The following is a 14,286-nucleotide window of genomic DNA, read 5'->3' as shown; positions in this document are numbered from 1 at the left end:
AGTTTTGTGGTGAGTCACATTTTCCCAGAGGGATTTCCCTCCTTCATGAGGAGGACTGAAGATGAATAAAACTCACCTACAGTGTTTGGAGGGGAATCGGGATTTTTTTATTACTTTTTATGTATATATGGATGTATGTTTTTATTTTTTTTTTTATTTTCACCCCTGTCTTTGCATTAATAAGACAACTGTGCGTGCAGGTGTACTTCACTGCTGAACGTTGATGCAATAAACTGGTTGCAGATGATCGCTGGGTCGCATCAAGAGCGGGATGTATTCTTGCAGCATCACTGTGAAGCGCAGGTATTGAAGGAAACAACAACAACAAACCTTGAAGTCTCTCCGATGTCCGGCGATGTGCTGCAACTCGGCCACAAATCTTGGAGGAATGCGTCTTTTTTTTTTTTTTTTTTTTCTGTCTGTCGCTCGCAGGGGGGTGGAGTTAGGAAGTGAACGAGTGCTGCCTACCAAACAGAGAGGAGGAGGAGAAGGAGGAGAGCGACGTGCGGGCAGACTGCTCACCGTGCACGATGGTTGTAGAAGGGAAGAAAGCTTGATTTTGTGTTTTGTTGCTTTGCTGCAGCTTTGAGATCGTCTGCGCATTTATTGGACAAGAAGGAAAATAAGCTGCAACAGTTTAAAAAAAAAAGCATTTAAAAAGAGGAGGACTTTTTTATTATTATTTATTTATTTATTTATTTATTTTGTTACTGTTGATCCTGTTTTAAAATTATTTTTATTTTATTTAAAACAACCTGCACATAACTCTTTCTCGGACTGCTTTAAAGACCCGGAGGAACACCGACCTCCCGCTTGGACCCAACGCCGACCTGCGACACGTCTCTGGCGGCCTCAGCAGCAGCAGTTCCCCGGTGGGAGGAAGAGGAGGAGAGGGGGGCGCCTCGGTTATAAACACGGACCATAAACCCCGTTCTTTGAAGCTCTGGGATCCGCTGGTGGAAGAGGAGAAAGAGGAGGAGGAGGAGGAGGAGGTTCGCACAGTCTGGTGTTTCAACAGACTTTTCACAGCACTTTCTTACCCAAACAGCATCTCCGAAAGTAGCCCGTTTGTGTGCATGCATGCGTGAAGCTTCTTCTTCTTTTCTTTTTCTTTTTTTTTTTTTTTAAATGTTTTTCATTGTTTTTATTGCCTCCTTCTCGCTTGTTAGGCATTGCTGGGATGTTTGAGCCGCGCTGTTTGGTGGGGTGACCGAGAGAGAGGGAGAGAGAGAGAGAAAGAAAGAGAGAGAGTGGCCGCAGAGACCGAGAGAGGAGCCGGGAGCATGGCTCTGGCATCGCTGTCTCTTTGGGTGCTTACGAGTCTCACCTGGGGCAGCGTGCTCCAGGTGTCAGCCAACAGGCACTCCGTTTACTGGAACAGCTCCAACATACAGTAAGATCCCCGTCTTTATCCCTCTTTATCTCCGTTATTAATACTGGACGGCTCGTTTTACACTTTTAATGCATTTCCTGCCCTCTTTGTGTGTGTTCTTTCTTTCTTTCTTTCTTTCTTTCTTTCTTTCTTTCTTTCTTTCTTTCTTTCTTTCTTTCTTTCTTTTTTTTTGGTATTGCATGCCCATCTAATTTTTTTCCCCTCTTGATGGAAAAGGTTGCACAAGCCCGAGAAAGAAATTCAGTGGAGCTATTTTTGAATCCTGCTCTGCTAGACCCCCGCTGTGTGGTCAAGGTGGCTCCAAAACATCTTTTCAACACCCTCTGCTCCACAGCTGCTCAGACATATTTATACTCCTGCTCCTTGTCGTCTGCTTGTAACAGTTCGTTCCCTCCACGTTCATGCATAGAGAGAAGGAGAGAATGTGACTCCTCCATCTCCCGTCTCCTCTGTCTTACTGCCTTCTCTTCTGTGTGATTCAATTAGGAGCACTTCTTCATGCTGACCCCATTGTGCTGCAGCAGTGTCACTGTTCAATCTCTCCCTCTCCAAGTTGCCATCTCTTTCTGTTCCTCCCTAACTCCCCTTTTTCGTGTTTACACACAGAGCCTTGGTCTTTTTTTTTTATCCTCCTAATCCTTTGCTCCTCGGTTCTGTCTTTTTTTTTTATCCTCTGTTTTTTTATTTAAACATTCTCCTCTTGAGTTCATGTATGGCTCTGTGCCACTGGATTTATAAGGAATGCAGCACCAGTCTGCAGTGGGATAGTAAAAATTGTTCATGCAAGTGTACATTTATATAAAAACAAGCCCATTTGGATGCAGTTTGTCTCGGAACCATCGAAGTATTTTCTTTGAATCTTGTTTGCAGATTGATTTATTGAGTTCACAAAACAATTCAATTACAAAAATTGCCTTATTCTCTCTTACTGCACTTTTTTTTTTTTTTTTTTTTTTCCTTTTTCTCACTGTGGAGTGAGTCCTGTCTTTGTGAATGGTTTCTGGTACTAGGCATCGCTCAGAATACCTTGTTCTGCAGCATCTACTATTTCCAAGGCTGAGCATTGAGAAAAACAATGATTCTGGACTATTCAGGGTACAAACATCATGTAAGGCTTGAGAAAATATGCTGTTGTTCTCAGGCGGGGGGGGGGGGACATAAATGATTTTTGTCCGCCAGCGCCAACTCCAAGTGTAGGCCAGCAGTTTCTAGCTTATGGCGTGAAATAAAACTATTAGAGGCGAGGGAGATTATTTTATAGCTCATAACTGGAGAGCTGTAAATTGTGGATAAAGTAACAGAAGTGGAAACCACTAAGGTGTTAGTTTGTGACGTGTTTCTGGAAGCCTAATTGCAGGAAAATGCTGCACACTTAGTGCTCAAGTGTTTTAGCTTAAATTTTCTTGCTTTTCTCCTCGTAATTTAACATCTCCCCCAACTCCCTTACTTTGAGCTATAATTTTGGTAATAAATGCAAATGAAATTCCACCTTCAGTTTTTTATATCTGAGACAGAAGTTGGTTTTTGCAAGGGTTTGCTTAAAGGCCTAAAGAAAAAGCAAAGGAGTGGACGATCACACAATCAGCAAGGCGAAACTCGAGCAGCGCTAACCTTGACAAAGCGTGCTTTTAGTTCTGTCGTTCGTCCGTTGATCTCTGCTGCACATTCGCAGCCAGAAGATGTATTTTCTTTCCAAGACAAAGAAATAAAAATAATACGGCGCATGCCTAACCTTTAACCTGAAGCTCTTGGACCCGAGTTCTGCAAAGCCCAGCAGTTTTTTTTTTTTTCCCCCTCCCTTCCTAACGCTACTGTTTTCATCCCAGAGGCAGAATATTCTTAGCTGGTGCAGAGTGAGTGTCTTTCACAAAGAAAAAAAAAAAGAAAAGAAGAGGTGGTTAATTAAAGAACATTCTGATCTCCGTGGACCTGTCTCATCCTTGATCCTCACATCGCAGCCTTTTCTTTTCCTGTTCTCTCTGTGCTCAGACACCATGACAGCGGCCTGAGCAGTAAGAAGCAATAACTTTGTTTTCAGAGATGCACCGATCAATCGGTTGGAGGTTGAAGCCTGACAATTTATTCCTGATCAGCTCTGATTAGTGATTGGCAAATCGAATGCTGAGAATTTTTTTTGTTCTTTTTCAAATAATGCACTGATGCCAAAAACATAATTTTTGGTTTTAGAATGAATCGACAAATAATGAGGATTTTATTACACATTTTAGGATGTAATAAAATGCAGGTTAAGAAGGTGTGCTTTGATGCATGAATTGAGATAATGTTGTAAATCCATCATTTTCTGTTAGATTCAAAATTTCATGTCTGAAAAGCACAATGCAAAATTGTCCTTCGTGTGTCGTTTGAGAAAAAAAAAACAGAATCGACCCATTTCCCCTCTATTGACTGTGATTGGTGATTATCAGGACAAACATTTTTTTCTGATTGGTTAAATGCATTAGCAACTGAAAACTCCCACTATTTGTATTTTATACATTTATCAATAAGATTGTTTTTCAGTTTAATAAAAAAATAAAAAATTCAAAGGCTTGTATATATCGAGAATAATAATCTCTCTTCTATCTGTTAAGTGGTTTAGTCATAGACACTCAAAACCAAGGTTGATTGTAAACTACCTGCTGCCAAACTAACTACAGTACTTTTCTGTTATTATTTGCGCTATTATTATTATTTTTTCTATTTTATTACTTTAAAATGTTCTATCTATCTATCTATCTATCTATCTATCTATCTATCTATCTATCTATCTATCTATCTATCTATCTATCTATCTATCTATCACTCACTCACTCACTCACTCACTCACTCACTCACTCACTCACTCACTCACTCACTCACTCCAGAAGTGCAAAAATATTCAGTTCCTTTTATTCAGACTCCAACATGCATTTTGGGGAAAAGTAAATAAGTATCAGTAGGGTCACTCGTCCCACCAGTACAATTGCTTCCCTCAAGGGGACGCACCACACTTTGAGAATCTTTGCTGGACAGACAAGAAAAAAAGTCTTGAATCAGAAGGTCAGACTCAAAGCAAACCAAAAATCTGTATCCTGCCTGATGAATGCATCTCTATCACCCAAGCATACCATTCTTAGTTATTTTGCAGGCAAAGAGCCACTGATGCCTGCATGCAAAATACTAAAGAAAAAAAAAACCTGTCCAATCGCCTCTTGTGTACAGCAGAAATATGTGTTTTTTTTAATTTTTTTTCTGTTTCCACCATTTATTTTAATCTCTGCCAATAGTTACAGGCTTGGCTGGCATGCCTTCTAGCCACTGGCGGTCAGCCTCCCTGGAGTTCCTCTAACTCGCAGCGTAGTGCGGAGGCTTGCAAGGCCAATAATAAGCTGTACTATTGCTGTCAGTTTGAGTGGTAAACACATTGTAAAGCCTCGGGATGCTGCAGCTTCCCGAGCAGCTCCCAACCTCGGGCCACTCATCAACCACAAGAAACGGGCTAGCAAGGATTAACAGCCTCATGCACTGACACATGCAAACAGATGCACGGAGCTTGGGAAATTCCAACAAGTTTGCACACACATTTCTGGAGGTTTCTCCCTTATTAAGGCATAAAAGTGTCTTTAGATGTGTGTTTTTTATGTGCAGGAGTAAGTGTTTACTCTGCTACAGATGTCTCTGTTCACTGATGGGTGACGGAAACAGAGACAAATCCATCAGTCCGTTAAATCACACATTATCTTCCACCACCTGGCAATTAACCACCGCTGTGAGCAACCGTATACATGTGTACGAGTGTAATTCAATAACACGGCCGTTAACTTGATTAGCGATATCTCTCAATTTATCAGTTGCATATTTTGCAAGCGATTACGTCCTGTGGTTTTGTTGTTGTTGTTGTTGTTTCTGCTCATATCGCGTTCAGGCGTTCGTCCATGACGGTGTCACCTCTAAGGCAGGTCGTTGAAACGTGGCCCAGCTGTCCCTCGCGGCGTTTTTCCCGTCGCAATATCGAGCTTCCATATGTTTAGTAATTGATCTCGAGCTGGAAATTGTTTTATGTTCATGCCGCTCATTGAAGAGAGTGAGGAGAGTCGCATAGGCCGGGAGGGAAACAGTACCAGAGGGAGTGATGCTGCGAGAGGACAGAGGAGGAAAGTCCAGCAGGGTGCAGATGAATTTTGAGCTGAATGACGAAAGAAAAAGGGGGCAAAGGGTCAACGCAATAATAGTAATAATGCTCAGCTCTGGTCAGGTCAGATGTTTGTTTTTTTTCTGTGTGTGTTTTGCAGGAGAGAGAGAGAGAGAGGCCTGACGTTCTACCCCCCCTAGCATATCATCAAACCCAGTTGTATCCCAGATCCACTTAAGACCAAAGTATGTCTGCTCAAAGAAAGCTTTAATCCGGGAGCTCCACCTGTGTGCGAGCCTGACACCTGCATGCCTCGCGTAAGGAAAGCCGCACCATCCGTCCTAATCACATGACACGAGGATCAGATAATTCATTAGTGAAGAATAATAAGGCCGTGCCGCGTACATGGGTGAATGGATCCGGGTTGCCGGGTGTGAAGATGTGCGTGCAGATGCTCTGCACTGAGGCCTCATTAATTAAAAGCAATAGGGTACTCCTGCGTGATGGATCACTGGTGTTTGCATAATATGATTCAATGTTGTTGGCTCTCCCATGCTGCTGCAAGTCTCTTTGTGGAAGTAAATAATATTTCTTTTCTTTTTTCTGATTGGGAAGGTTTTTTGTCTTGTAAATGAGCCAAGGAATACGGGACATGCATGCTAAAAGGGAGCGGGGGGGGGGGGGATTTCTGTCGCGCCTCATTAATAAGTTGGATTTTTTTAGGACTGTGCTCAGGTTCCTCTCACATGAAGCCCTCTCTGTGGGAGGTGGTGCTTTGTGGGGTACCTTAATGGGAAACTGTCAAATTAGGTTGGTCTGACTTTCCCCACTACTTTAAAATGTGTTTCCTTGCTTTGAGATCTTGTTTTTCTTTTCTACGGCTACGCTTTATTAATGTTCGCGTTCTTTCAGGTACTGACCAAAAGCTCTCTAATGCATTAACCTCACAAACATGCCTTTTTGCTGGATTGAACCAACACATAAGAGAAAAAAAAATGCGTTGACCTTGATTTGTTTTAGAAAAACAAACCCAGAAATATTGAGGCGATAAATGTGTCTCGAATGTTTTATTCTTTTCAATAGATTTTACTGCAGTGACTGGCCAATCAGGTGCATTGCTGTGGAAGTGGAAGAGAGATTGAAGCACTGGCACTGATCTAGTTTTGAGACAGGATAGTGCCATGGTCGAGATTCCAAGTAAAGCAGTGAAGATGCAAGTATCGAACGGCCAAAGAGCCACATGGATCAATATTTCTCAATCGGCTCTAATCTGACATTGACAATTGAGTTTAATGTATTTATTCCTTTCCCGTAAATGTAGCAAAATAAGAAAAAAAAAATGCATAATTTTTTTGTCCACAAATGCATGATCAAGCAGCGTGTTCCTTCAAAATTTGGCAGAAATGTTACTGATCAGGATGTTTTTGTTTTGTTTTCAACAAAACAAAACAACAACAACAACAACAACAACAACAACAAAACCAACAAACTGAAAAAATAGGGTTGAACCAAAATTGGTTATGTTTTCAAATTTAGGCAGTTTAGTGCGGAGCCAGTTTGACTAAAGCTGTATCTTAGGATGATAGTGTCTTAGGAACAAAGCCAATGCTTCCTATGAACTTATTTTTAGTTTTCAATATTTCAAAAGAGCTGACCGTGCAGCGTGGTAAATTTAAAAATTAAGAACTGCACAAAAGCAGTGGATTTATGCAGGCTTTGTTTATTTCCAGTGGACCATTGAGTGATCTGCTGAAATAAAAGTAGTGCATGAGGCCTCCTCTCAGCTGTAGCCCCTACAAGTTACTAATGGGCCTTGAGTTGCAATACGGAAAATTAGCTCAAAACAGGAGGAATTGCTATTTGTTATTATAAATTGAATAATCGGTAATTGTGATTTATTTTTTTATATTTTTTGGGGGGGGATACCTGAGATCTGGTTTCCATTTAGCTTTCTGAACACATGCTTGTTATCTGGAACCTCATCAAGACACGTGAGCGATTTTACAGGACGGTGCAAATTACTTAAAGGTGTCACTGTGAGGGTGAGTGATTGCTTCTCACACCGTGGTGCTTTCTGAACAGTAGGAGGATGATTAAAAGCTTCTCTCTGCTGCTGTCCATGACGCCCAATTACAGCAACGTTCCTAAACCAACAGTCTGACCGATGCACCTGGGTTCTGGCCAGGTGTGCACAGACGCGAAAACGCAGGGAGTTCAAAATTGTGGAGTCTTTCCTTCTGTGTTGCTGGTTCAATTGCTGACCACAATCTGCTGCTCTACTGCACTGATAGCTGCTAATCTGATCGCCAGGGAAATATAGTTGTTAAAACCACAGAAGGCTAGAGCCAAAACTGGCATCTAAAACCACTTCAGGGACTTCTGTGTTAATCTACTGTCGTGTGTTATATGATGGGGGGAGGGGGGGTTAGAATGGAGGTAATTAGGTATTAAAACAAGCAAAACTGGACAAGCATCATAATGAGACTTGTTCAATAAAAGCTGCATGGTTTTAATATTTAGGAATATATGGAGGCAAAGAAAGTCCAACACAACAATACAACACAACCTGGAGGAAGAAAAGAAAATGTACTGAGATATAAAAAAAACAGCAAGAACTTAAAGAAGCAAAATCTATTTGCTTCTTCGTAGATTTCTTCTGTTATTTCTTTGTTTGCACAAGTTTGCACTTGTTTGATGATGAAACAAAATCATCATCAAACAACTTTTAATACCAGGCATGGATAGCTTGGGTAAATATAACATAGTGTTTTGAAATAATGGTTTATATTAGTAAGGGAAGAAATGTATCTAAACCTGTTAAATTATGAATTATCTGTGATTATTTACATTTTTTTTGTTCAGTTTTTTTTTTTTTTTTTTTTTTTTCTTTTTTGGACAGGCTTTAATACTGGCTAACCAGTGCAATCAAGAACTTGCTTATTGGGAACCTGTTTGACAATCTGAAATAGGCTAAAATATATCAAAAATAAGCAACATCATGTCTCGATCTGAGACATTTTAAGAACAGATGAGAAATTGGTCAGTTCGGAAAAGGGCTATCCTCTAATGCAGAGAATGTTGAAGTAGCAGTGAACTCATCTTGGAGGTTAGTAAAGAACCAAGAACATAATTTAAAGCACTGCAGCCCCCACATGTCTAAATGAAGATCAGTGCTCATGATTCAACAGTAAGAAAGAGAGAAAATGGCATCCAGAGGAGAGCTAAACATTGAAAACCACTGCTGACCAACAAAAAAAAAGAGTATAAAGACCCGTCTGACATTTAACAAAAACGTCTTGTGGATCCTCAAAAATCTTGTGAAAATATTCATTGGACTCAAGAGACGAAAGTGGAACATTTTGAAAGTTTTGCCAAATGTTACATGTGGCTTAAAACTAACATAGAAATTTCAGAAATAGCACATCACATTTAAAGTAGAAGGTAGGTAAAGGTAATTTCATTTTTGTAGCGCATTTTCAGCAACAAATTTACGGGAATTAAAAGGAAGTACAAACAAAATTAAAGCTGTGAAGCATTCAACTTTTGGCTGTTGTGGAGCGTGCTGGATAAGAATATGTTTGGCATTTTTTCAATAGTTAAGCAAATGATCCAAACTGTCTAAGGAATACAAACGGATACTGTTCAATTAGTGACGCTGGCTGTAATAAGAAATGATGAAAAGGGTTGAACATATCAACTCTGTAGCCATTGTTTCAAAACAGTAAAATCCTGTTTTGCAGTTATTGTTCTATCACACACAGTGTGGCGTCACCTCTGCTACTAATATAAAGAATCAATGACGGCTCAAGGCAGTAAATGTTGAACAAAAATGATTATGGAATATTTCTTAAAGGGAGATTGCATTGGCCATGCGTTTTCATCAGTGCCTCTGCTTCAATCCTTTTTGTACTCTAGAAATGTCCAGCATGGCGGGTTCTATAAGCGTCATCCATTTTTTGCAACTTGATATTTCATCTCATAGAGTGAAATGACTGCGTGAAAATTGTCCTCTAATTTCCCTCGGTTTTAGTAACAATATGGACGTTTTCAAAAAGCAACGTCTCCCACCGCGTACCGTGTCACACATGAGACGTTGTTGATCTTAGTGTTGCCCTGTGAGCTGATGCCTATAAGCTCCAGGAGCGTAATCAGGTGCTAATAACAAGGCTGTGATGTTTACAAGCTGTTTCAAAGTGTGTTAGGCATTAGCGTGCATGAAGTGTGTGTGAGCGTTTTCACTGATACTTACTCTATTTCCCACAGGCACTGGGGATTTTGAGGAGGAGGAGGAGGAGGAGGAGGGGGCAACTAATATAGACTCGCACGCACACACACATGCAGATAACAGATGCTCATATGGTGTGTTGATATCATGGCTAATGATAGCAGCGTAGCAGCAGTCTGAGGCCATATGCTGAACCCGATCAGAGCAGAGCGGAGTGGCCTAACACTTATAAACTCTACAGATGAGACAATTAGTGCTCTGCTACATAAAGGCCGAGCAGTTTCATGCAGCAGGATGGCTGCTGTTTTCATCAAAAGCACATGTTGAAATTGATTGCAAGCAGACAGAGCGGCTACACAGGGCTGCTGTAGTCTTGACAAAAATGGAGAAGCCTAGAATGTAACGGAGCAATGATTGTTTTCCTTTTCTGGAAGAGTATAAAAACAAAATTAGTCTGAAAAACTGTTTCCGTCCGTCCGTCCGTCCGTCCGTCCATCCATCCATCCATTGTAGTAACGTAACTCCTCAGTGGGCAGAAATTATTGTTAGTTGTTCATCTTTGATTGTGAATAATGTCCAGGGTTTCTCTCAAACAGGTTTCGTAAAAATTAATTATGCGCAGAGATGAGAAAGTCTCACAGAGTTTGAAGGTTCGATTTAGCAGCTTAAAAAAAAATAAAATAAGATTCCTCGCTTCACCAAACTGCACAGAATTATGCTTCTTCCATCCACTGAGAGAGCGTGGTAGAGAGCGAGCGAGTCTTTAATTGAGGTTTTATCCATTTAAGCTGTCACTAAGAGGCCAACTCTGAAACCTTTTAACCACTCTCCTCTCAGTAATGACACGAATCAGAGAGGAGATGTGTTTGTGTCGGCGATGTGGTGTGAACGGGTGCGTGTGTGTGTGTGTGTGTGTTAGCGTTCGCAAAGCGGGAGGGTAATTATGCGGAAATTGGGAAATGGCTAAGTGAATTATGACCTTGTTTCAGCAGAAGGTTTTAATCAGGCCCAGCCAGGCCAGAGAGGGAGGCAGAAAATGTTTGGCGCAGAGAGCACTCTGCCGCTGATGGCAACAGCGAGCAGCCGGCGAGGCTGACACTCAGCCTGCCTCATGTGTCAGAGGGAAACTAGTCAATCAACACACCGCTCAGAGAGATACCGTCAAATCGGAAATCCGTTGGTGCAAAGTTTATCCTCGGTGAAGAGGCTGAGTGTATTCTTTAGTGTACTGGTTGTTGTATCATTTTCCAGTTTTTTTGTCAATCTCCTCAATATTTGGAGTTGGGACAGATTACTGCAGTGCTTTCCACATTTTTTGAGGGGGGGCGGGGGTTAGCATCCCTGGTGAGTATATGTCAGTAGTCATTTTTCTTTTAACCTGTTTTCCGCAGTTTATCATGAGATTGGCCTCTGGTTACATCATATGTTTATTCCAGGGAAACAGGACATTAGATTGTCTGATCAAGACAGAAGATTAAACAAATCTTCTGTTGTTCGTCTCTGCCGCATTTATGCACTTAAATTATTGATTGGATTGTTCAAAGAAATTCACTTTGAGATTATGCTGCTGTAATTAAAGATATTGGTTGAAGAGTCCTTAATAAATCTATATATGGGGTGTAATCCTGAAGGATGTTGTTTTTTAATTTTTAAAGTTCTGTATTGAGCTGATAATGACTGATAAAGACGCAGTTTTTTTTTTTGTCAAACTGGGCAAAAGATTTAATTTAGCCCTGATTTTGCCCTTAAAATACCAACCTAAATTTACTAGACTGGACTGTATCTCAGTCTGTTTAATCTTTGTAAGTTAATTTTTACGTTCCAGTAATGAATGACAAGGTAGAGGCACCATCCATGAACTTCTACTAAACTTTAACTTTTAGACCAAATTCATCCCGTATTCTGCCCTCAGGATATCTGATTTACAAAATTAAACATCTTTTCTGCCAAAAACTGACCTTTGTTGTGGTGATTTTGGCTTCACCGAATGTTTTCATTGTGTGTTTCAGCTTCAGTGGGAATCAGAGGTGCCAGATTTGATTTGTCAGCTTTTTGAGAGTACCATAACAGAGTAACCACCAAAGTTAGCATGTGGTTCACAGCTCACTGTTGATGCTAAACCAAAGTATTGCTTCAGTCCAGACTACATTTGATCCTCTTTCATCTGAAACACTTGAACTAATTAAACCTGAGCTCCGATAGCTGCAAAAATAACTGAGATCTTTAAATCAGTGCTTGGGCTTTAGAAACCTCTATTCTGTTTGTGAAAGCATAAAAAGGGAGAATTAATTGTAGCACCACCACCTTACAATCAGACAAACAATAATACAGCAATAAGTAGACTGGTCAAACCTGTCTAAATAAATAAAGCGCAGTATGCACGTTCCAGCTGGGTGCAGCTGATTCCCACACAGTTATATTCAGGTTGAAATATTTTGACATGCAGTCTAATTCCATCAAGTTGCAATAGAGCAGAGTCAGACTCGGCACGTCATGAAAGGCCAGTTGTTTTGATGCTTGTGTCTGAGTAGACAAATGGCCTCGCTGCTTTAAGTTCAGACTAATTGATTAATCCTGCTCTTCAGATGTGTGTGGGGTCAGCAGCTCTGCTGCGTGTCAGCCTGCGATGCTTCTGGTCTGGCTGTCTGTTTCTGCCGGTGTTCGATCGATGGCGTCCTGCAGACAATCCACTCTTCTCCTGAATGTTTCAGCCTGTTTTCTCTCTCCCTCATCCAGCCCTCCCGTTCTCCTCTCTGCCTCTCAGTCTTTGCTGTCGGCTCGGCCTCGAGGCATCATTTCCTCTCCTCATCTGCATCAGTGTACGCTCTCCAGGCGCTCTTCGCTTCAGACAATGAGCTCTCACCATGCGTGCATATGTTTGGATATTTTCTGGACAGATTGCTTTATTACAATGAATTCCGTCTGTCTTCCCATCTTGGACAGCATGTGGTCAAGTGCTAAATCTCATCAGAAAGAGAAGCCCTTCACTTGTTTTTAAAGGGCTTTTGACTGTGTTTATGAATATATCTGAATCAATGATTATTTTCTAATGTAGAAAACATAAATTCCAAAATATTTCATGTTTTTTTTTTTTTACATATTTTTAAAATCTGGATCTACTGGAAACCAAATTGTAAATCTTAATGATCATCAGCACAATATCACGAAATTTATAATCTGTGTCGTTAATTTAAAGTGAATTGTAGCTACACATTTCCACACCGTTTGTAGTGACGGTACTTTGCCTTCAACCTTCAGCTACAGTGAAACATTATAATATGAATGATTTTTTTTTTTCCTGTCAAAGCATCATAATATATGCTTGTGGAGATGTGGAAGTAATATTCATAAGTAGCTACAGACCAACCCATACTTGGTCTGTTTTCATATACTAATGTTTTTCTACATATTTTTGTAAAGATAAATCATAATGGCTTGTAATAAATAAGATCTTTTCATATACACTCGGGCTGTGCGAAATGGAGTTCTTTCAATGCTACTTTGTAACTAAAGTCAGAAACTGTATCAAAAATTAAAATGACATTGAAATATTTTGAAGAAAAAAAAATGAAACCAATTTATACACAATTAGTCATAAGAACAAGCAAATGAAAACTTTTTCATTCAATTCAGAAGAAGCCAGCCTAATTATTCAGATTACACATACCTGTCACAACGAAGAGTGTTTAAAACTTACATTATATTGCTGTCATTACTGTCTTTCGAGGACTGTTCACTTATCAGAAGCACCTGCCAAATAAACAAATTAGTTAGGAGTCCTCAGCATTTCTCAGGTCCATGTAGGATGAAACTGTAGTTGCTAACATTCACTGAAGGAGCTTACAAGAGTAACAGACTAATGTAAAGAAGCTTTTAATTCTCACATAATCAAAACTATAGATAGACAATGTGTAGAATAAGTCAGCAGGCAGAAGCTTCCATTTTCCTTGGAATTCACAAAATAAATGAAAATCCAATATTTTCTGAAAGCATCCTTTTAAGAGTCTCAGTAGAAAAGTGCAGCATCAATTGCCCAATCTTTCAATGCTTTATCTATTTTATGTTAAGGGTATTAAAAATGTAAAGAACCTAGACTCAGGGAGCTGCACAAACTATGAAACAATTGGGCATTATCTACAGTAAATGCCAGGAAAACATTTCCTGTCAATTTATGCTTGTGGAGATTTCAGTAATCTCAATTCAATCAGGGAAAAACTTCTCCCATTGTAAACTTTAACTGGAACATCCCTTTAGTCAGTTCAGGTAATGGTAAACCTTTCAGCAACAAACACTCCAGGTGAGTTTGGCCATAAAACAAAGGATGAGTGGAAAAATACTCCATGCCCACTATTGGATGCAGTGGAGGAAATCTTATTGAGAGCACTGTTTCAATAAGACCTTGAAAAAGCAGGCTAGTTACAGTAAAACATTTTCTAACAACTGAAAATGTGTTATCAAAAGGTCTTTTGGCAGACATGTTGCCAAATCAGCTATTCTTCCATAACCATCTCAGCCTGTAGATATAAATCTTATATAGAACCTATGGAGTGAGCTGAA

At 40.1% G+C, this 14,286-nt stretch overlaps 1 protein-coding gene across 1 annotated transcript in view; it reads left to right on the top strand.

Moving 5' to 3' along the window:
• Positions 1-271: 271 nt before the first annotated feature.
• efna3b (ephrin-A3b) overlaps positions 272-14,286 on the top strand; it is a 70,583-nt gene continuing 56,568 nt past the window's right edge. Inside the window, exons 1-5 of the mRNA XM_088014002.1 lie at positions 272-303; positions 433-523; positions 789-872; positions 942-992; positions 1,170-1,393. Coding sequence (XP_087870128.1) covers positions 272-303; positions 433-523; positions 789-872; positions 942-992; positions 1,170-1,393 — 482 coding nt within the window. The remainder of the gene's footprint in view (positions 304-432; positions 524-788; positions 873-941; positions 993-1,169; positions 1,394-14,286) is intronic.

Source organism: Poecilia mexicana, unplaced genomic scaffold, assembly GCF_051168715.1.
Source record: "Poecilia mexicana isolate PSO_F unplaced genomic scaffold, ASM5116871v1 scaffold_16, whole genome shotgun sequence".
Classification (NCBI taxonomy): Eukaryota; Metazoa; Chordata; class Actinopteri; order Cyprinodontiformes; family Poeciliidae; genus Poecilia; species Poecilia mexicana.
The sequence above is the reverse complement of the archived record's forward strand: the minus strand, read 5'-3'. Positions and strand labels throughout refer to the sequence as shown.